The 22059-nt window shown below is 39.1% G+C and overlaps 1 protein-coding gene across 3 annotated transcripts in view; it reads right to left on the bottom strand.

Annotated features, from left to right (window-relative positions):
- Positions 1 to 22059, bottom strand: part of Unc5c (unc-5 netrin receptor C) — a 354131-nt gene that overhangs the window by 108658 nt on the left and 223414 nt on the right. For 2 of the 3 annotated variants that reach the window (NM_001415084.1, NM_199407.2), the window contains exon 3: positions 8627 to 8770. In NM_001415084.1, the coding sequence (NP_001402013.1) occupies positions 8627 to 8770 (144 nt within the window). Of the gene's footprint in view, positions 1 to 8626; positions 8771 to 16979; positions 17137 to 22059 lie in introns of those variants that run through there. The other variant, XM_039102727.2, reaches the window with a different exon arrangement.

Below are 22059 nucleotides of genomic sequence, written 5' to 3'. Positions count from 1 at the left end.
TCAAGAAGAAAGAAAACCAAAATGTGGATGCTTCAGTCCTTCTTAGAAGGGAGAACAAAATACACATAGGAAGAAATACAAGGAAAAAAGAGTGGAACAGAGACTGAAGAAAAGAGACTGCCCCAACTGAGGATCCATCCCATATGTAGTCACCAAACCCAGTCACTACTGTTTGTTGATGCCAAGAAGTGCTTGCTGATAGGAGCTTGATACGGATGTCTCCTGAGAGGCTCTGCCAGAGTCTTACTGATACAGATGAGGATGTAAGGATAAGAGATTAGCTTGTAGCTAAGCATCTGACTGAGCACAGGGACAGTAATGGAGGAGTTAAGAGAAAGGACTGAAGGAGCTGAAAGGGTTTGCAAAATCATAGAAAAACAACAATATCAACCAACCAGACCCCCCCAACCTAGAGCTCCTAGGGACTAACCACCAACGAATGAGTACACATGGAGGGACCCATGACTCCAGCTGCATATGTCGCAGAGGATGGCATTGTCTGGCATCAATAGGAGGAGAAACCCTTGGTCCTGTAAAGGCTCGAAGCCCCACTGTAAGGGAATGCCAGGGCAGGGAGGTGGGAGGGAGTGAGTGGGAGTGGGGGCATCTTCATAGAAGCAGAATGAGGAGGGAGGGGGGATTGGAGAGGGGTGAAAGGGGATAACATGTGTAAACACATAAAATATTCAATAACAAATAAATAAGTAAATAAGTAAGTAAATAAATAAACGGAAAATAAGTTTGCCAAAAAAATTACTTTTGACACAAAAATGTCTTCAGCGGGTGACATTACAGATAGAATTGGTTGGGACAGATCATTTCTTTAAATCAATCCGTATTGAGGTATATTTTACATTGAACTTTGTCCACTTGTAGTGTGCAGTAGAAGGCATTTGGGGAAAAATAAGAGGGATGGGGAATGTTAATAGATTTTGACTATTTTCTTCATAAACTTAATTCTTGATAACCTCATTTTCCTCATTTAAGAGCTAAAGTTCTTGGCCCTCCCTAAGAACTGACCATGGAAACTTCCACAGCATCACAATTCATACCTGAGGACAGAAGTCAAGCCAGCATCCTTGAGCAGGAGGGCATGCTGGCCATGTCTTTAATGTACCAAGGACTGCTTTCCTTCTTTGTAGCCAGATCATTTCGACTTATGGATCTCAAGTGAACACAGTCCCTGAAGTAAAGATATGCTATCATGGCAATTTTTCTTATTTACTGACTTTGGGGCATTTACAGGACAAAAATACATTGGTATTCTTGTAGTCTTGCTAAAGGGTCTTTTAGGGGAAAAACATTTTAGAATTAGATGTCCAAACGACAGTCATTACAAAGTAGGGGAAGAGAGCAGGTGCCGTGAAAAGCACACTTTTATATTCACACTGTACCTTTAGGTTCAGGAAAAATGATTAGACGTCATCGCAATATTTTTAAGGTATGTCTTAGGGATAAGTAATAAGAACCTTGCCAACTTTATGGATGGAGAACCTGGTGGTCCAAAGCTTTAAGGCTTTCTTTGCAGGTACAAAAGCAACGCAATGCTTATAGACGATATGCTGGCAAGTAAGCATTTAAGCTATACACTTCCCTACGGCATAAAATACACTTTACTGTCAATTTTTAGTCTGGCGGGTTACATACTGTACCTATAACATAGGGATGGATGCCCTTCCCCAGAATGTAACTGTATGAGATTGCATTTGGTCAGTTACTTGTCTACCTCTGATAAGAAGGGTGGACTATAAATGTCCATGAGTTTGTGAGATTTCATGAAACTTGAGTAGTTTTGCCCATAGACAAAAGCACACATATTTGGGTAAATGCATCCAGCCATGGGGTCTAGCTTTTAATCTTATCATAAAAACCATAGTGAACTGTTTATGGCTACATAAGCTATTGAGATCTAAATAAAACAAAAGAGTACTTTGTTAAAACTCCATCCCAATGTCTAAACTATGTAGTTAATCTTTTTGAAATCAAAATATGGACTCTGTCATTTACAACAGGCACTTGGGGCTTAAGGGTTGCCTGAAGGACTGGGCCCAAAACCTCAGAAATGATCATTTGTGAATAAGCTATTTATTCTGGTATTGACAAATCAGCTCTGTTCTACCAAGAAATTCAGTAGTAAGCTATTACGTTCATGGTATGGCCCATGTCATTAAGAATGCCTAAGAAATACATTATTTGGTTAAGTTGTTTAAGGATTTTCTTATGCTGAGTATTGCAACCAAGTAGGAAATTGAGGAATAGCAGGAAAGACTCTAAAGATATGATTTTCATGCACATAGAAGCCAACATATTAACTCATGATATTAGATGTATCTTTATCTAGGGATATCTCGACACGGAACAGCAAATATATGCATTCCTTTGTGACAGTGTTGATCCCCAGGAAAATTTTCTTCCTCGTTGAGCAATAAAACAAGTTTGTCTACATGGATCTGAGTGTAAGGGGGTCATGAGGTAAACTATGAGCATATAATACATCAAGAAATGGGTACTAGATACCCTAAGTGCTGTAGGAAGCGGCAAAATATCAAGGGGGGTGTGTTTTGCTTATGGAAATTTGTGGGGAAGCATGGGAGCAATCCTTTCCTAGAGATGTCCTTGAATCCCTTAGAAAAGAAACTGGTTTTAACAAACGGACGAAAACAAGGATTGTACCATCCATTCGCCCTGCGTCTTCAATTTCATTTCACGTATTTGTCATCTTCATTTGTTTCCCACAAGCACATACATGTGAAGAACTAGTAGTAGGTACTGGGGTTGTAACACCAAAACTAAATGTCCGTCAACTTTGGGCCTTATATTCTTCTAGGGAAGATAATGAACATGAAGAAGAAAAGTGACAAAGAATCAAAATGCTATGAAGAAAAATATGTTCTTAAGAGAATGACAGAGCTGGGGTCCTGACAGACCCACCTTTAGAGGCAATTTCAGTAATAGAAAGAAGGAGGGGACTGGTGGTAGATAAGGGGAAGATTTGGGAAGAGAAGGAAAGGCTTTTGTAAACTGTCTATCTGTAGAATGAGGCTATTGCCTTGAATGAACAAAGAAATGGGTGTAGTTATATACACCGTGCAAAGAGGAGAGATACAGGAAGGCATGAATCCTTCACACTTTCATACAGTAAATAAAAGGAGGCTTTAAATAATTCATCAGACGGAAAAGATAATCTTGTGAACTTCCACCTCACCACAACCCAAAACCAAAACCAAGAGAGGTGAAAACAAAATGCCATCATCTCTCCCTTATTTTTTCTCAGTGCGTTGGCTTAAGCAGAGCATTGGCTCCAGGATTGACACGCGTGTCCACACACTGCTGCAGGATCTCAGGCAGAACTTTGTGGTCTCATCTTTTGATTGCCTTTACCTATAAAGTATGGTTAATAATCTCACTTATCACAGAGTCCTTGAAACGAACAAACAGCTAATCCATATACAGTGCTTCAGTAGCACCTCCTGTAATGTCATTGTGATCACTTTACAGACTATGTGTTCTAACTAGTCTTCTGGGGCTCTGGAGCACACATGACCCGAATGTCATCTTAATTGAGAGGCACTGAACCAATTCCAAAGACTATTATTAAAAGTTGTTAAGTATTTCATTGACATGTGCTTTCTTATATTCTATGTTGAAACTCTACACAATATAATATTAAAGGGAATTTCATCTGCCTATGTTTACTTAGACACCAGAAACTAGAAAGGCTTTTGTAAACTAGAGTGACAGAAGTAGCAGGCATCACACTTCTATTAGGCACAGCCATCCTAGACAGTGTGCTAAATACTATGGACTCACAATGTGAGCAAGGTTGATACAAGCTTCCAGGTGGCTCAAAAGACAGTTCTCACCATATGGATAAGGCCAAGTGAGTTGTGGGAGGAGGGCTGGAAGGTCACCTTGGTTCTCCATAGTTCTTTCCAAGAACTGTCTGATGCCTGTCTGTTGTCAGCAGCCTCTGTGAGACTACTGTGACTTACAGGTTAGTACATGTGATTCAAGAGGAATATCAGAGAACTGTCCTGACACTTGCAGGAAGATGGATTCTCTACGCATTCACATCCCACTGTCACCCAAGATTTGTAGGAGAGCAGTTACCATGTGGCTCTCACTCTTATCCTCAGGCATGGGGGAAATTATGGCCCCATGTTGTATGAATCAGGAGACAATTTCGGTCTTCTGGATTGACAGCCTGGACAGACACATAGGGAGTGATATTTCACTCTCAAAGTTTGCTTAGTATGTGTAAATCTTAAAACAAATGTACAGAGCCCCCAGAACTGTGGTAGCTGGTAGTCTGAACACCTGCCATCACTCAGTGAGCACATGATCTCTGTCTTGCCAGCCTGTCACATGCTTAGAAAATTTATCTCCTTTAATCTCAAAATAGCCCTATCATTTTCATTTCATGGTTCATAAAATTAAGGCTCAGAGAGGTTAAGTAACCTGACCAATGTCTCATTTGTCAGTGATGGGATGGGAATTTGTATATAATACAGCCAGGTCTGGAGGCAAATGCTTTTAACTTTGTCCACATTGCTCCCTTCCTCAGACACGAGAGCAAAGAACAAGCACCAGTGTGGTAGCTTCTACAATGACTAGAATATCAACTTCAAGTCTTCCCTGGACAGAGCTGCTCAACAGATTCCTTCTTTCCCAAAAGGTTTTGGGATTCTCAAATTGGCTTTAAAATAGAAGCACTTGGGAACCAAACCCTTTTCTCCTAAAGATGGTTGCTGAGGCAAGACCCTTTGCAGGAAAGAGACTGCCCACCCAGCAAAAGCTGATACTTCTAGCAGAAATTAAGGAGTTTGATTGGGGAAGGTATATTCTTAGTTAATTTCTTGCTAAATGTTTACTTCAAATTTTCTATTTTTTCCTATGCTCAGATTGTGTCACTGAATAATTTTCTATTTTAATAGAACTTGGATGTATAAGTGATTGATCATAAACATCACTAATTCATTAATCCCTCTGTCTACCTTCCTGAAAACAGCTTAAATGAAAGGATGATGGCAGTGTGGGAGTACGTACCATCAGGGTGGAGTACACTGGTCACACGGATTTAACTTCTGTCTTGTAGTTATGTTCACCCATGACACATATAAACTGGAGTTGCTATTTATGAGATGGCCACCCGTCAAGTCTCACTGCTCAAAACACACGGCTCATTTGGTGTGTGGAAGACGCCGAAATCCACAACCACTGGGCTGAATATGGGAGGTCGGCTTGTTAGGGGGCACCCTCGCCAGAGGGAGAGTAAAGTTCTTGCCCTCAGGTTCATCACGATCTGTATCTGTCTGAGTAAACAGTCATGAGTGAGATGGGATGCCTCGGCCGCATGTGTGTGGCTTCAATTACGAAGTCATTGGCACACCTCTTCTGAGAATTACCACCACAGGGAAAAGGTTGTTCTCTGATTGTTTGAAAATGTCAAACTCCTTAAAAACTAGGAGTTCGAGAAAGACGTTTAGAAAAATATAGCAAAAAACTAGACAGGTTTTCACATGCATATATAATTTTAAAATAGAAAATAAAGATTCATGTCTATACCTTTCTCTATAAAATTGGAAACACAATCTTTTCTTTAAAAAGAAAAGCTATACATAAGAGCACATTGTGAGGGACTCTGCAGCCTTTAAGCCTATCTGTGGATTAATTTGGTATAGAGTGTAGGCTGCGCTTTAAGTATTTACTGTGTTGATACTCATGGGTATGTAGAAGAGTAGGAAAAACCTAACTTACGTCACACTTCTCTTTCTATTGTAGTTCAAAGCGAGTTTTACAATTAATTTTAAACTTATGTGGAGAGCATGGGGCTGTTCCAGCAGGGTCTCAGGCCTGAACCCACCTGTTGGAAGTGCTGGCAATGAAATCCTCTCTCCCTTTTGGAAACTGCTCTCCGAGAGGAGCGGTTTCAGCCTGCATTATTAGCTGGTGGGAGTAGGAGGTATCCTTTGACCAGTCAATGCGGACAGACAGAAGCCCATTGTTGCCTTTTCCCCAAGGGCCACCCCAGCTCCAGGCACTCCTGTGATATTGCCAGTCGTTCAGTTTCTCCCCATGCCCAAGCATTGACTCAACCCTCCACCTAACATCTGTAATGATCTTGGTATGCTGCTCCTAAGAGTAGTCATCAATAGTTACGCTTTAAGTGTGTCCCACATTGCAGCGACTAAATGGACAATGCACTTAGGGCACCACATAAACTTCTAGCTATATTCAGAGAGTGATATTCATCTTCAGCATATATACAAGCTTCACAGAGAATTCTTCATCAGGAGCTTCATTCAGACACATTTACTAAACACATAGTATATCCTAGGCATAGGTCTAAGCCGTGAAGATACAGGTTGTGTAAAATAGAATTCTTCACTGAAAGGATCACACTGAGGTGAAACACAAAAATCACAACAAATGAAAGCAGACCAATAAGAATAGGCAAACTGAGCTGGAAACAGGGACAGGGAAGGGATAAAAATCCATTGAAAGTTTCATCTCTTTTGAATGAAAAGTTTCTCTCTTCCTTTCACATCCACATGTAAACACTCAAAAGAGCTCTCATTCCCACTGCCTTCTATGTCAGCCTCACAAAAGCCCAAAGAGCAGCCACGTAACTTTTATTTTTGCCTTCAGCATTGCTTCTGACTAGTGTGGAGTCAGGGACTCTGTAAGAGCAGGTGAGATGGGTTTCTTGTTAGCTTGCACTCAATGATTCAGTGCACAGATGTGACATGGGTTTCTGCCAGAATTCCAAATCACACCAAACTCCCCATGTCCTAATTCTCCGCCCTCCCATTTTCTCCGGACTCCCAGGCCGTACCTTTCTCTCTCATCTGGGAATCCCAAGTATTTATAGGAGTCTGCTGCACTTCTCCTGATCCGTGCTTTCAAGGTAAGCAGGGAATAGGAGCTCGGGCTCACAGCAGACCTCCCCTGACCTTTCTCTCAAGCACAGCATCTTCCAGGCCTGTTCAGTTTATCCACAGCACATATCCTATCTCCCTACCTGCTTCATTACTTGCTTTATCTAGAGTTTATCTAGTCTCACCAGATTGCTCTCAAAGTATAAAGCTGTCCAAGGACAAAAAAAAAATCTTGATAGATATTTACTGAGGAAATTAACTTTTAAAAATCCCACAGGTAAATAGGCTGAAGCAAGCAGGCACGAATTAGCTTTGAAGGGTGAAGGAAGTATAAGAGTTCAAGTCCAGTGTGACTTACATTGAGAGATCCCTAGTGTTCAGAGCTCGAGGCTCTGGTGAGGAAGATAGACAGGTGGGTGTTATATACTAAGTCACATCTCTGTCCCCAGTTCAGACGCTGAGTAACTACTTTCAGTGCTTAGAATGTGATGGCATTTGGAAAATGAGGCCTTTAAAGAGGTGATTAATTTAAGATAAGCCTGTCTGGATGGCTAACAATCCAACCCGACTTGTGTCTTCTAAGAAAAAAGAAATGCACAAAGAGATACCAGGAAGGATCCCTTGAGCCCTTCAGGGACTCCGTAAGAAGGCAGCTGTCTGCAAGATGCAGAGAGGCCTCAGGAGAAAGCCAACCCACTGACATCTTCAACTTGAACGTCTAGCCTTCAAAAGTACAACAAAGGAAATTTCTGATTTTTAGGCCACCTATTCCCTGGTGTTTTGATACAGAATTTTGGATTTATGTGTCAAGTCCCTGCTCCCGTGAAGTGGGGGTAGAAGTGAGAGGAGATGAGGCTTATGTTTCATGAAGACTGCACTGACTGCACAGAACACTGACTGGAGGACAGGAAGACTCCAGGTCTCTGGGAAGCAAGACAGATCAGATCAGGCGGAAAAGGAGCCCAAGTTGAGCATGTATCAGGGGTGACATCAGTCAGGATGGACGAGATGTTCTGACACATGAACGGGATACTGACATCTGACACACAGACAAAGAGTTCAGCAAAGAAGATGTAAATTTCAGTGGTCACATCATCTGTTAGAGAGTGTCAACCTGGAATGTCATATGACACTACATATTCTGGTGTAATCAGCCTTCACACTGCTCCTGAGGAAAGGGTTCCATGTTGAGAAGGGCTCTGTGAAGAGAAGAGTCCATTCCTCCTGATTAGCACATGATTGGATCTAAGGGAATCTCCGTAACTGTCTAGCACATCTTTCCATTTACCAGGTTATCACGGTTTGAGAGGTTCTTTCTCTCATTTCTGAGCTGTAATGTGTTGGCAGTTAACACTTCGGGACTGTGTTCCGATGCACTAATAAAGCTTCAGCATAAGTAGAGACTCTTGGCCTAGGAGACTTCTAGTTCCCACAGAAACACTGCTCAATATTATTTTAACAAGCTAGAATCAATGAAAAAAAAACAAAACTAAACAAACAAACAAACAACAGAACAAAAGACAACACTTGATTCTCCCATAGTCTGATTGCTACCAGATCTAAAATACATTAAAAAAAAACAAAACAAACAAAAAACCCCAAAACCAAAAATGTGATTCCTGAGAAACTATGGTTCAAATACAGCACCCTGGGGGCATTCTTTTGAGTTAGAACCCTGACTCGGGACCAGAGATTTCTAGGCCAACCATCCGTGTTGTACCCATGAGTGTCCAGGTGCAGGGACTCACACGCAATGCGCACGTATGCCTTCCGACTCTTCGTAGTGCCCGCTGAGCTCCAGGCCACACACTGGCACCAGTAATCTTCAGGCCCGAACAGTTCCTCCACCTGCTGGCGTGAAATCTCAATGCTCACTTCTCTCACAATGAGACCTGATGAGAGAAACAAAGGTTCAAGTCAGGGGAAAGCTCGCACAAAGGAAACATAATGCAGCCGCATCCCCCTAGGCATCCCACTGATGCCCTGGGTCACCATCTAGATATTGCCTCTCGCCTGTCACCTTCTGAGGACTCCAGTGATGTTCTTCACATTGGATTCTTTTATTTGCTATTTCGAGTCTTCAATATTTATCTGAAGTGGAATGCATCTATATATAACCCCACACAATCACATTTCCTTCTATCTAGTTCTATAATATTCATTTCTAGTTCTATAATACCATTCATTCAGGCAATGGTATCATTTTGGCTCCCCTGTTTCCTAAAGATTCTATTTTATCTATATAGGTTGTGGCTAAGATGTCCAGATACTGGAAACAACTTTTCACAAAACAGTCTTCCTAGTAATTCGAATGCACAAAAAATAAATAAAGTAAAATAAAATAACCTAAACCTATAAATCAGTGATAATTTAAAAACCACTCTAACATATGTACTTAAAATATAATAGTAAACCATTTTATTGAAATAAATTATAGCTTCAATTAACCAATAATATACAAATTTGAAAAGGGTTTTTTTTTGTATAATCATTTAGAAGCTCACATTTCTCTGTAATTGTAAGTGAAATCCCAATAAAGTGTTTTGTGGAAATAATCTCAGTTCTTGTATCTTGACTAACAAAAATTGAACCAAGAATCTGGGATTCAATTTCAGTGATATTTATATGAGGTGTTAAGGTGATTTCAGAGGTTCGTTCTACAATGTTTCTCTTTGCAATGACCAGGAGAGATTAACTGAGTGATATATGAGAGGAACTGTCAGTGCACATAGAGATTGAATGGACACATTTCCAGAATGGAGTGTTCACTGACAGCAATAGCAGAACACCAGGAGAGAGCAAGGGAATTTGATCTGAGCCAAGTATGGACACAGTAAGAATAATGGAATGAATTGCTTTTGTTTACTAAATTTATATCCACCAATCCAATCATTAGCCATTGATACTTTATCAAATGGCAGTTATGCTAAATATACTATATTTGACACTTATGGAGTTTAAATGAATAAGATAATTTATTTATTCAATTTTAATGAATTATTCATATCCAATCATATATATGGTTAAGAAGGCTTATATGAACATATTAACTTATTAATGTGGAATACTTATGTTCAATTCTATAAAGAAATGTATGAGATAAGAGTAAATGACAAGGGATATTGGACACCTAAGAAAGATCTCATAAGAAGGAGTTACTTGTTTATATTATATGGAGAGAGGTATTCAACTTATAAAATGGATTAATAAAGAATGATGAGTTTGGGAATGAAAAGGCCACTGGACACTGGTCCCAGAGAGCAATGCTTTGAAATAAAAGTAGAGACAAGAAAGAGTCCAGTTTGGCCATTTGTTTTCTAATGGTTCTCAAATTGGGACTCCTAGAAAGGCTTCTTTGGCATCAGTTGAAGACTTATGGGAAAAGCTCAGACCCCATTCCAGACTCAACCAATAGGATGGAGATGGGGCCAGCAAGTTTTGGTGTGGCTATAACAAGCCTGCTGAGTAATGGTGTTTGCTATGTTGGAGAATTCTTTTACATAATACTTAATAATTTGTATTTCTTTCAGAAAACCACGTATAGCCTGGGATGTTTTAAAGTAGATGGTTTGGACAGAGGACGATTGAATATATATTTGAGATAAGCAATATCTATACGTTTGTGTGTGCGTGTGCGTGTGTGTGTGTGTGTGTGTGTGTGTGTGTGTGTGTGTGTTCAGAGCTTAATCAGCTACAAAGAGGTATGATGTATAAAGATGATTTTATTAGAGGTGTCAAGAAAAGGCCTGGCTTCTGGAGACCTGGAAATAAGTATTCCCAAATATTTCCCAACACCTAAGATGTATTTAAATCATTTCAGAAATGTCAGAGGCATCCATAGGCACCTAACAGAGATAGATGCCATCCCATGGAGGAATGAGAAGTATTTTCTAACAAGAACTTATAGAGTTTGAGTCATAAGCCCTTAGATCTCCTGAAAACTGAATTATACTGAAGCCTAGGAAAGCATGTATCACATATCCAGGGCAGGACAAGATCCTGAATGGAAACCTCTGTGGTCAGATGTTTATAATCTAATGTTATTTCAAAATTTCAAGATTATTAATTATTTTGCATTTCTGTAATGGCCAGCTTAAAAGTTAACTCCAGGTAAATGGCATAGTTGAACCCTTCACAGGCCTGCTATGTAAAGGACACCAAGAATTACACTCATCAATGTGTAATAGAGCAGTCTTCAGAGCAAAATCAGAGCTGTCCTTTATATTTCTTGGGTCCTCCGCAGGTCCCATTTTTCCAAACTTGCTTCAGTTTTTCTCATTATCATCTCGTAAACTTTGTCAAATAAGGAAACACATCTTCCTTTCCCAAGCTTCACCTTCTTTTTCTCAGTACTTTCCAGCATTTACTGCTTTTGCCTGCTTTCTTGCTAAAACATGCCCTCTTTATGTGGAAGTCCAGTTACTGGAAATAAAACTCTTCCTCTAAAGTTGTTGCAGGAAATTCACAGTCACCAGTGGCCTGATAAACCAGCAGTGTGTATTTTCTTCTAACTCTAATGGCTCTTTCTAAAATGCAGAGCAGAAACAAATGGGCTACGGATATTAAAACCACATACAAATATTTTGTGTCCTGAGATGATAACCTCAGGTTTCATTCCCCTCCCGTTTACTTGAGGTAATTACTGGAAACCTAATTAAATGCTGGTGGAACTTTACCGGGTCCAGTGTATCCTTAAGAGTGAATAGGTTCATGAATGTTTCTAGTAACCACAAACCTGAAACCTTTTAAGAAGCCACAGACCAACCCTCCTGCTACAGGAGCTATGCAGAGTATGAATGTTCTGAATTATGTGACCCAGGCTTCCTGTGGGCATTGGAGTCCAGCACACATGGAGGGCTGTCTACGGCTTCACAGACGCCCCATTCAGGAGTGCATGAGCTAATTACACTTGTGTACAGTTACTTGGCCACATGGCCCACACCCTTTACATTCCAATATTTGGTCAATGATAGACTAAGAAAGGACTGTAGCTTGGAGTGTCTTAGAGCTCTGGATTCCCTAGAATCCTCCTCATTACTCGGGCTCTCAGCTGCATAGTTAGATATAATTTTTTTCATTGCTGTAGGTAATTTTATTACCTGTGACATTTTGCTCATCAAATAACAGCCTAGTGATTTGTGTATGTCTTTTCTCTTTGAAAGCGAAATTTCAGATCTTCTTGAAGTCCCGAGATGCAAGAAACAAACCTTGAAATGTGAATGCCATCAGCATTACTTCTGAGGAAGACTGCTTTGAAGAGCCTTTGGGAACTTGAAATTGATTTCAGGTTATTTAGGGGGCTGGGGGAGGGCTGCGGGATTTACACAAATACAAATGAGTACTTTCCATCACATCTGATAACATCAAAGACTTCCCATCACTTTCTTTACTAGTGGCATCTCAAAGATGCAGGCTGTTTGAAGTCTGCTGTCATTAGTCACTATAATAGGATTCATTGTGGTTTAGGAAGCAGAATGCAAGGAACTGATTAGCTTGTTATATCAAGAATGCTTGTAGCCAGTATGCATGTGCACTTGGTAATGGGCAGGTTCAAGTGGATATGAGTGAAGTCTCCTTGTGAGACACAACATAAAAAAGAAAAACAATGAAACTTGCATATTGCAATAATTTGATAGCCAATATATGTATCATTGATTTTAAAAACTGATATTCCCACAGAAATCTGATATGCAGTCAAATGAAATGACTATGTATTAAAAGTTCACTACGGCTGAGTATTTTGTGAAGTCCTATAAGTGAAAAGGTAGGATAAACATCACCCAGCCTGAAGTTGTTCATTTATTGAATAAAAGGATTTCTTTATAAGTCAGTTCTTAAAAGTTATATACCAATCTGTTACAACCATCCTGCAGATTTATGGATAGATCAACCTACAACCTACAAATTAATAAGTATAACCCAAAACATAAATAGAATCAAAAGCAAATGAAATGGTCTCATTAAATACAGAGAGGTCTTTGACAAAATCTAACATCCCTTCATGGTAGAAGTTGTGGACAGTCTAGAGACATGTAGGGTATATCTCGATGTGATGAAAGTGATATATAAGAAGTGTATAATCACCATTTTCATAAATGAAGAAACATCCAGAGCATTTCCACTAAAATCAGGAAGTATAAGGGTGTCCACTCTCCACTAACGTTCAATATAATCACTTGAGGTCTTGACTACAATAATAAGACAAAAGAAGCAAATAAAGGTAATAAAAATAGAAAAGGAAAAAGTCAAAGTAGCCTTATTTTCAGATGATGTATTTCTATACATAAAATAAGGTAAACACTCTACCCAAACCCCCAAAAACTAATAAACACATTCAGCAAAGAGGTAGGATACAAAATTAACACACAAAAATCAGTAGCCTTTCTATTTACCAAGAGTAAACATACTAAGAAAATTCAGAAGAATAATACCATCCATGGTAGTCCCCACAAAATTAAACTGCTGTTCCAGCTCCATGTCCTGCTATCCGTAGCAGTGTGACTGCCCATGAGCACAAGAAGTGGATACTGAGGACACCTGGGAGCTCAATGTCCTTAGATAGTAGTGAGCTTAGCAAGAGAACAGACTCTGTGGAGGAATATTCAGTGAGACAACTCATTTTAATCAGGAGAACAAAGTCTATTTAAGCCATTGGTGGGGGTGGGAGGAGTGAGTAGGGCTATTGGATTAAGTATACATCACTGCCTGAGCCAGAGTCTTGGGAGTGAGTCATTTGCATAAGGAGGAATTCCAGGTGATGATGGACATGACCCTATAAGGGGTTAGAAATTTAACGTGGCTACTGGGCTATATGTCCTTCTTGGGTGGGCAAAGGTCTTAGGGCACAGGACTAATGTGCAGTGGGTCATGCAGACCCTGGGCAAGTGGGGAGCGATCATTATCCTACTGATCTCAGGGAGATATTTTTGGGGATGGGACATGCTTTGACTCTATAGGCTCAGGCTTGCTCCCCAGGGCTCCCTGGACCCACAGAGTTGCATAGTGAGACCTTAAAGACAATGAAGATTTGAGTGATCAACCAATTTCTGATTGCATTCAAAGTCCAGCCCATGAGACAAAACCAGTCCATGACACTGCTCCTCTGACCAAGAACCCAAGACTAGATAGAACAGGACTGTGGTTATTCTAAAGAGACAGCAACAAAATTACCCTTAAATCATTCTGCTATAACCATAGATCAGTATCTTGCTCAGCCGTCACTGAAGCTTCCTCCTATAGAAGATGGAAACAGATATAGCGACCCTTAGCCTGACAAAGTACAGAGAGTATGGGACCTTGGAGGACTCAGTCCTGGATGAGATGTCTCCATCACTTCCCTCCCCACAGAGCTCACGGAATCCCGTGGAAGAAGAGGCAGAAAGATTTTAAGAGACAAAGCAAATGGAGAACATGGAAGAAACAAGGCTCATAGGAAGCCACATAGACTAAGGCAGCTTGCACAGTGAAAGTACAGCTCTGGGGACCCAGGGCTGAAAGAGGAAGTAGATGTAATCCCATTTCCCTAACTCAGAAGCTATCTTCAATTGGTAATACTTGTGAAGGAAACATTAGTTTTCTCCAATGGAGTCTTACTGGGCATACAAACCTCCCTTAAGGCCAGGTGCCATGTCCAGCAGTGAATGGTCAAGAAAAAATAGTATTTTTGAAGATTTTTTCTTCCCATAAAAATTTGTCATTTTTTTGAGTTTTACTCTATATGCTTTTTGTTTATACGTCTTCACATTTTGTGTTTTCTTGGAACTTCTTTTTGCAAATGTGTTTGCCTCTTCATATACACATAGATTTTTTGGTTTTGGTGTTTTCTCTTTAGCTCTTTGTTTTTCTGTTCATTTGTTTGTTTTGTCTGATTTAGATTCCTGTTTGCTTTGTAACGAGGGAAAGCACGAAAGGATGTGGACTTGGAAGGATGCGGAGGCGGAGAGGAACTGTAACAAGTGGAGGGAGGGGGACTATAATCAGAATATATTGCATAAAATTATTTTCAATAAATAATTTAATTACATTTTAAAAGTTAAAGAAAATAACAGCAGATGGAAAGATCACTAATATTCATGGATTGGTCACATTAATATTATGAAAACATTTTTATTGTACTGATAGTAACCTATAGGTTCAATAGTTTCAACATCAATATTTTAAAACAATTATTCATCAAAACTAAAAAAAAATTAATTTTAAAGTTCACATGAACTAGCAAAGGCTCGGGTTAGTCAAAACAATTGTAAATGACAATAATCTTATAGGAGTTATCAAAATCCCTGACACCGTGTTATATTACAGAAGTGTCATTGCAAACAGCATGGTAACTGACATAAAAAACAAATATATCAATCAACTAAACAGAAATGCAGACCCAGTTGTATCTCAAGGCCATACTGCCAGATGATTTTGACAAATAAAATAAAAAATATGTGTTGGACAAAAGCCAACTGTCTAACAAATGGTGCCAGTAAAATTGGCGAGCTAAATGTAGAAGGACGAAATTAGATATGTCTCTAATGCAGTATAAAACTCTGCTCCAATGGATCCAACCTAACCTGATACCCTGAATCTGTTAAAAGAGCAGGAAATACAGTTCAATTTATAGGCATAGGAAAAGAATTTTTTGTACAGGACACTAGTATCACCAGCATTTGGATCAACAATTGAGAGACAGAATTGCATGAGATTAAAAAGCTTCTTTATAGTAAAAGACATGATAAGTTCATCGAGTAGGAAGTCTGAAGAATAGGAAAAAAAATCTTTGACAGCTCAGCAACTGAAAGATAGTATCTAGAATAAACTACATAAAGAATATACATACAGAACTTCCCCAAAAACTAAACACCAAGGAAAGAAATAATCTAATTTAAAATTGGTTAATGAAACTGACCAAAGAATTCTCAAAAGAAGAGGAAAATGAATGATAAATATATTTTAAACGGTTAATATCCATAGTGATGAGAGAAGTGAAAATTAAATGTAGTTTGGGATTTCATATTACCCTAGGCAGAATAGCTGAGACAGACAATAGCAGTAAATGTTGGCATGGATTCAGAGGAAAGAATACTTATTCAGCGTCGATCTAGTACAAAGTCATGTATCCACTGTGGAAATCAGTGTAGAGGTGGTTCAAAACGCTAGGAAGAGATATGACACAGTATAACGCACATTGACCGCTCCTTGGCATATTCCTAAAGGATTCTCTACCCTCAGAGACACTTGCTCATTCATGGTCACTGTTACTTCATTAATAACAGCCAGGAAACAGAAAGAGTCTAGATATCCATCGGCTCATAGATGAACACTGAAGGTAGTACGCTTATACAATGAAACCCTGTTCTGCTATAAGGAAAAATGGAGCTATGCAACTCACAGGTAAATGGATGGAGGTAGAAATAATCATGATGAGTGAATCACACTGGATCTAGGAAGACAAACCCTGCTTATTCTCTTTCACATGTGGATGCTAGCTTGAGTCTTCAGATATATGTGTTAAAACTGTCGGGTTCAAGAGGTTAGGAAATCAGTGAAGGGGCTTCACGTGAAATTGGGGATAGAATGCAGCAAATATATAGGGGGACAAAGAATAAGGACACAGGAAGAATTACATGAGATAAAGGGTGAAAGGGAAGTATAGACAAGAGAGTCTATGGAAAGATAGATAAAGCTAAAGATCTTTAAAAAAGAGTTCAAGGTGGAGCTACCGGGGAGACATTGTTTCTCCCTGACACCACAGGTTATCATATGAAAAGTCCAAAGGCCCTGGGTTCGGTCCCCAGCTCCGAAAAAAAGAACCAAAAAAAAAAAAAAAAAGAAAAAGAAAAGTCCAGTGCCAGGTAATGGTAATTTAGTTTTGAGTGTTGGCCTGTGGGTGCTATAGATCTTCCCTAAGAACATGAGAGACCATCACCCTTGTTCTTAGCTATCCTCCAGGTCTTGATGGTGAGTCCCTATTGCTGAAGACACCACACATGTGAATCCTAAGACGTAGTGAAGTCAAGGTAGAATCAACATGGAAACTTCATCTTTACTAGCTATCTTTTATACTAGAATGTTCTATGCAGAGTTCTAGGGAGGAAAATTAATCAATAGTCTTACCCATCTGGGACCTCTATGTGCTACAAGAGTATCTGGTTGGCATGATAACCATCACCGCCGTCCATCCGTCTCTGTGATGCACTCCAAGTATTCCACTGAACCCAAGAGCAAACAGACTTTGGGGCTGTGTGCCTGAGCTGCACTTCCCATTCCTTACAATGACTTTATCTTTCCTGTTGCAAAAGGAAGTTGTGCGACATCACATCCTGCAGGCTTGCCAATTTAGCTTCCCCTAGCAACCCCTGTAATGGGAGCAGGGCTGCAGAATTCTGACAAATCTCATTCCAGGACATTCACAGTTAGGCCATGAGCTGGTGGGGAATGCACAGAGCTGCAGGCAGTGGTGCTCTGGAATGCATTACAATGCTTTATTGAATTAGTGTGGTCTCCTTCTCAGGCTCTCCTTCAGCCCCTAATCCTATTAGTCTTTGCTAATATGATCTGAAATATGAAACATGCCAGCTCTAAATGTCTTAATGTAAATTAAATCACAAAACCCTTGTCATTCTTTAAAAGGATATCTATGTTAAAAATTGTTAGTTGTTCCAACAGCCTCTACCTTTCAGTGTAATAATGAAACTACAGTAACTTGAAAGACAGAACTTCACAATCAAGGTAGTGGTTTATGTTAGAAAACATTATTTGACAATCTGTAAATAATAGCAGGAAAGGTAGATCCCGTAAACACAGTTAACTATTTTTTGAGACATTTTCTATGAATTTTAATGTAACATTCAATAAAAGTAGACTAATGTAAATAAAATTACTTATGCAATGTAGAATTGAAACAGTAGTCTGTTAGTCTTATTATGTCTCTAATTTTTTTAATATTACTTATCCTTGCGTTGAAGAAGAATTTAAGAAATAGCAACCCAAAGGACTGAGTCATGAACGAAGAGAAAATCTGAACAGATCAACCATGAGTAATGAAATCGACTCAGTAATAAACTATGTCCCTCTGAATAAAGCTCAGGCAATGGTGGTTTCATTGCTAAATGATGCCAAATATTTGAAGAACTAAGAACAGCTCTTTTCAAAATCCTCACAAAATTAAAGATAGAACTCGCTCATATTCCTTTTACCTGAATGGCATTGCCCTTAAATGGAAATTAGATAAGGACAGTATAAGAATAAAAGATAAGTAAGTGACTGACGTGGACATGACCTAAAACCCCTCCAAACACCAAAGAACTGAGTTCAGTAGTCTATTAAAAGGATCACCTACTACTATTAAGAGGGGTTTATTTCTCACATGGAAGGAAAGTTTATCATGCATTGATCAATCCATGTGGCATGTCATAATAACAAAACGAAAGAAAGAACTTTCTGATCATCGCAGTATGAAAAGGTCCTTGAAAAGTTCACATCCATTCATGGTTCAAAATAGTGGTCACAATAAGTGAGACAGAGAATGAGTACAGCACAACATAATCCACTGATACATTTGATAAACCCTCAAGTCATGCCAGACTTACTGGGAGAGTTGAAAGCATTGGCTGTAAAGCATGGAGCAAGTCAGAGCCATTCATCTTCACCACTTTCAGTCCTTGCTGATAGTCCTTACCACAATAATCAGGCAGGAGAAAAGAAACAAAGAAATCCAAAAGGAAGAAGTTGTACTGCCTCCTCTTAGAAAATAACATCTTGCATATAGAAAATTCTAGACTGCACCAAAAAATTGTTTGGATTAATTAACACATTCATTAACATTCAAAAGGTAGAAAACTAACACACACACACACACACACACACACACACACACACAAACAATCAGTGCTGTTACTATATATTCACACCAACCTAGAAACATGAAGTGAGCAAGCCCAATTATAATAATGGTAAAACAAACAAAAAAGACATTATTTTATATGATATTAAACTGTTCTACAGTAAAATCTACAAAAGATTAATAAAAAAGATACAAATGAATAGAAAGGTATTATATATTCATGAATTAGGCATATTAATATTGGGGAAATACCCATAATCCTAAAACAACCTACAGATCCAATGTACTCTTCATCCAAACAACAAGGTTATCTTTTACCAAAAGACCACGATTCTGGAATTCATATAGATCCAAAGAAGATATTTAAAGGGATCCATGAAGAAATACAAGAAACTGAAGGTACAAGATTACATACTCCCAAGTATACTACAAAATTGCAGTAATAAAAACAGCAGGGTCCTGGCATAAACAGACACATGAGCCAAGGGCGCAGGGAGGCAGACACAAATCCATACCTTCATAGTCAATCTGGTTTTGAATAGTGATCCCCAAAATATACAGTGATGAATGGTCTTCTTAATAATAATAACATTAAATTCCTATATGAACAAATATTAAAACCAGGCATTCATACTACCTATTATGTAGAAACCATATATCTATTTCAATTCAACATGAATTAAAGACTTGAAACTATGACTCAAACCTATAGCATGTCACAAAGTGGATTGCATTGATGTGCGCAACACTACTGTTAAAAACACAAGCACAGACACTTATGCAAATGGGGCCAAAATAGGGAACTAAGATTTCATCAAAGAAAAAGCTTGGTAATAAGAGCTTAACATCCCATCATAGTAGGAACTCAACTATCAAGAAAAAGTAACTTGGTTAAAAAAAAGAGCAAATGACTTAGACATTTCTTGAAAACAGACATACAAATACCAATGATATAAAAATTAAGTCGGCAGCATAAATAATGCTAAGCAAAAATCATATTAAAAACATGAGCTATCCTCACCAGAGATAGAATGGCTATTGTTTACCAAGGACAGAAGAGAAGTGTTGACAAGGGTGTACAATCAAGCTCTTGACACAATTGGTGGGACCCTACATTATGACTGCCTTTATGTAAAACAGTATGAATTGTTATGTAAAAATAAAAAGCAGAACTAATCTGATCCAGAAAGGTCATGTAATTCTTGGGACCGTCTAGACAGAACTGCAGAAACTTGCTTCTCAGTATGTCTATGAGTACATTGAAGATACTTTTCAGAAACCCTGTCATTTAACATCTGCAGGAGAATATATGGAGAGAGACAGCTAAAACTGAGGGCCATTTGAAAGGTAGTATTAAAAACCCAATATAATAGAAGCTGCCTGAAATATATACATATATGAAGGAGACATAACTGAAATGGCCAAATAATGGGGGAGACTCAACTGGCCCTTTCTTGTCACCAAATGAAGTTTCCAGTGTCAGGATTGGATTACAACTATTTTATTTGTTGGTCATGCTCGCCACAACCTAAAAGCAAGGCTCGGTTGTTAAAGACAATACCTACAGAACTCATTAAAAACTGAGAAACTGTGCTGGTGCCTACATGGAGCCTTGACTTTTACGGCTGGTGTCTTTGGCACAGGAAAGAGTGCTGCAAGGTAACGAAAGAGAAAGGTAAACACCAACCCAGCTACAAACGCTTTGATCTACAGTGGTGTCCTGCCTGTACAATAAGCTAGTGTAATGGTGGCACAAAATTGTGGGAGTGGCCAACCAATATCTGATTTGATAACGCCCATCTCATGAAATATAACTCATACTCAGCACTCTTACATTGACCCAGAACCTGAGACGAGACCACCCAGGCATCTAAACAAATACCACTGGTGTAGAACAGACAGACAGCACCAAAATGTAGCAAAGGACTCCTAATGAACTTCGGCTACACCAGTAGTTCTCAACCATCCTAATGTTGCAACCTTTTAACACAAGTTGACCTGCAATCATAAAATTACTTTTGGTGACAGTTCACAACTGTAATTTTGGTAGTTATAAACTTATAAATGACGATATAAATATCCGATAGGCAGGATATCTGAAAGGGGTCACAACCCACAGGTTGAGAACCAATGTCTGCACTCATAGGTCATTGGCATCATCATCAGAGTTTTCTCCTGCATTTCATGGGAACAAGTACAGTGGCCCACAGCTAGACATTATTCAGAGAATGAGAGATCTTAGAACACTTAGTCCTCAATGAGGCCACGTCTCCATCAAATCTCTCCCCAAGGCTCAGGAAACCCTGGGAAAGAGGAGGCAGGAGGAGTACAAGCGCCAGAAGGGATAAGAACTCCAGGACAGCACAGCCCTCTAAATCAACAGGATTAACATTCAAAGAAACCCACAGAGTCTGGGGCAGCATGTGTAAGGCCTGCCTGCTTCTGCACCAGGTTAGTGCTTTTATGGGACTCCTGAGTGTGAGAACAACTGGGGCTCTTCTTGGACTCTTTTCCTTCTATTTATTTGTTTTGTTCAATGTTGATGTGTTAGCAATTGTTATACTATATTATTTACATGATAGTCCTATAGAAATCTGTTTTTTTCCCTTTTCTAATGAGAAAATGAAGTGCAGTGGATCTGGAAGAAAGAGTAGGTAGGAGGAATTTTGAGGACTAGAGAGAAGAATCCATAATCAGGATATACTACATGACAAAAACATCTATTTTTAACAGCAGGAGAAAGTCTTCTTTGTATGAACAATACCTATTCTTCAAGTTACTTAAACAATAAAGCCTAGTCGTTAACACAGGCACAGACCTCGACTAACCATGACTTACAATGCATTTCTATGAAGTAGTGCCTTTATTGATCTACTTAGTAAGATTGAATACAGTTTAGAAAATTCGAAAGCTCCTTGAGGAAAGATGGGGTAAACTGGACTCAAACACTGGGGAAAACAGAGACTTGGAGCATTTGAGGTTTTCAGTGAAGCATGATTGGGTACCAAGAAATGGGGAGAAATGTAAGGTAGTTCAGGAAGTGTAGCCTGAAGCACAGATGATAAAACAAACCGACTCTTAGATGTAGAGGAGCTCATGTGTGCTGTGGAACTGTGGAAAGAAGTGACTGTTGAATGAGACAGAAGACAGATTCATGGCGAGTTCTGAGTGGCAGCCTGCGATGTGCTGTGTGGAACAAGAAGACTGGAAACTATAAATAGATGAAATGGCATTTTTAAAAATGGCACATGCTTTAGGAAGATTAACCCCTGTTTGCTAGTAATTTATCTTGAAGAGAATTTCAATAATTTTCATTTTAATTATTATAAAATGGTTTCATATCTATCACCC

The sequence above is a fragment of the Rattus norvegicus genome, chromosome 2 (assembly GCF_036323735.1).
Source record: "Rattus norvegicus strain BN/NHsdMcwi chromosome 2, GRCr8, whole genome shotgun sequence".
In the NCBI taxonomy this organism is placed as follows: Eukaryota; Metazoa; Chordata; class Mammalia; order Rodentia; family Muridae; genus Rattus; species Rattus norvegicus.
Note: the sequence above shows the minus strand (reverse complement) of the source record. Positions and strands in the feature narration are given on the sequence as shown.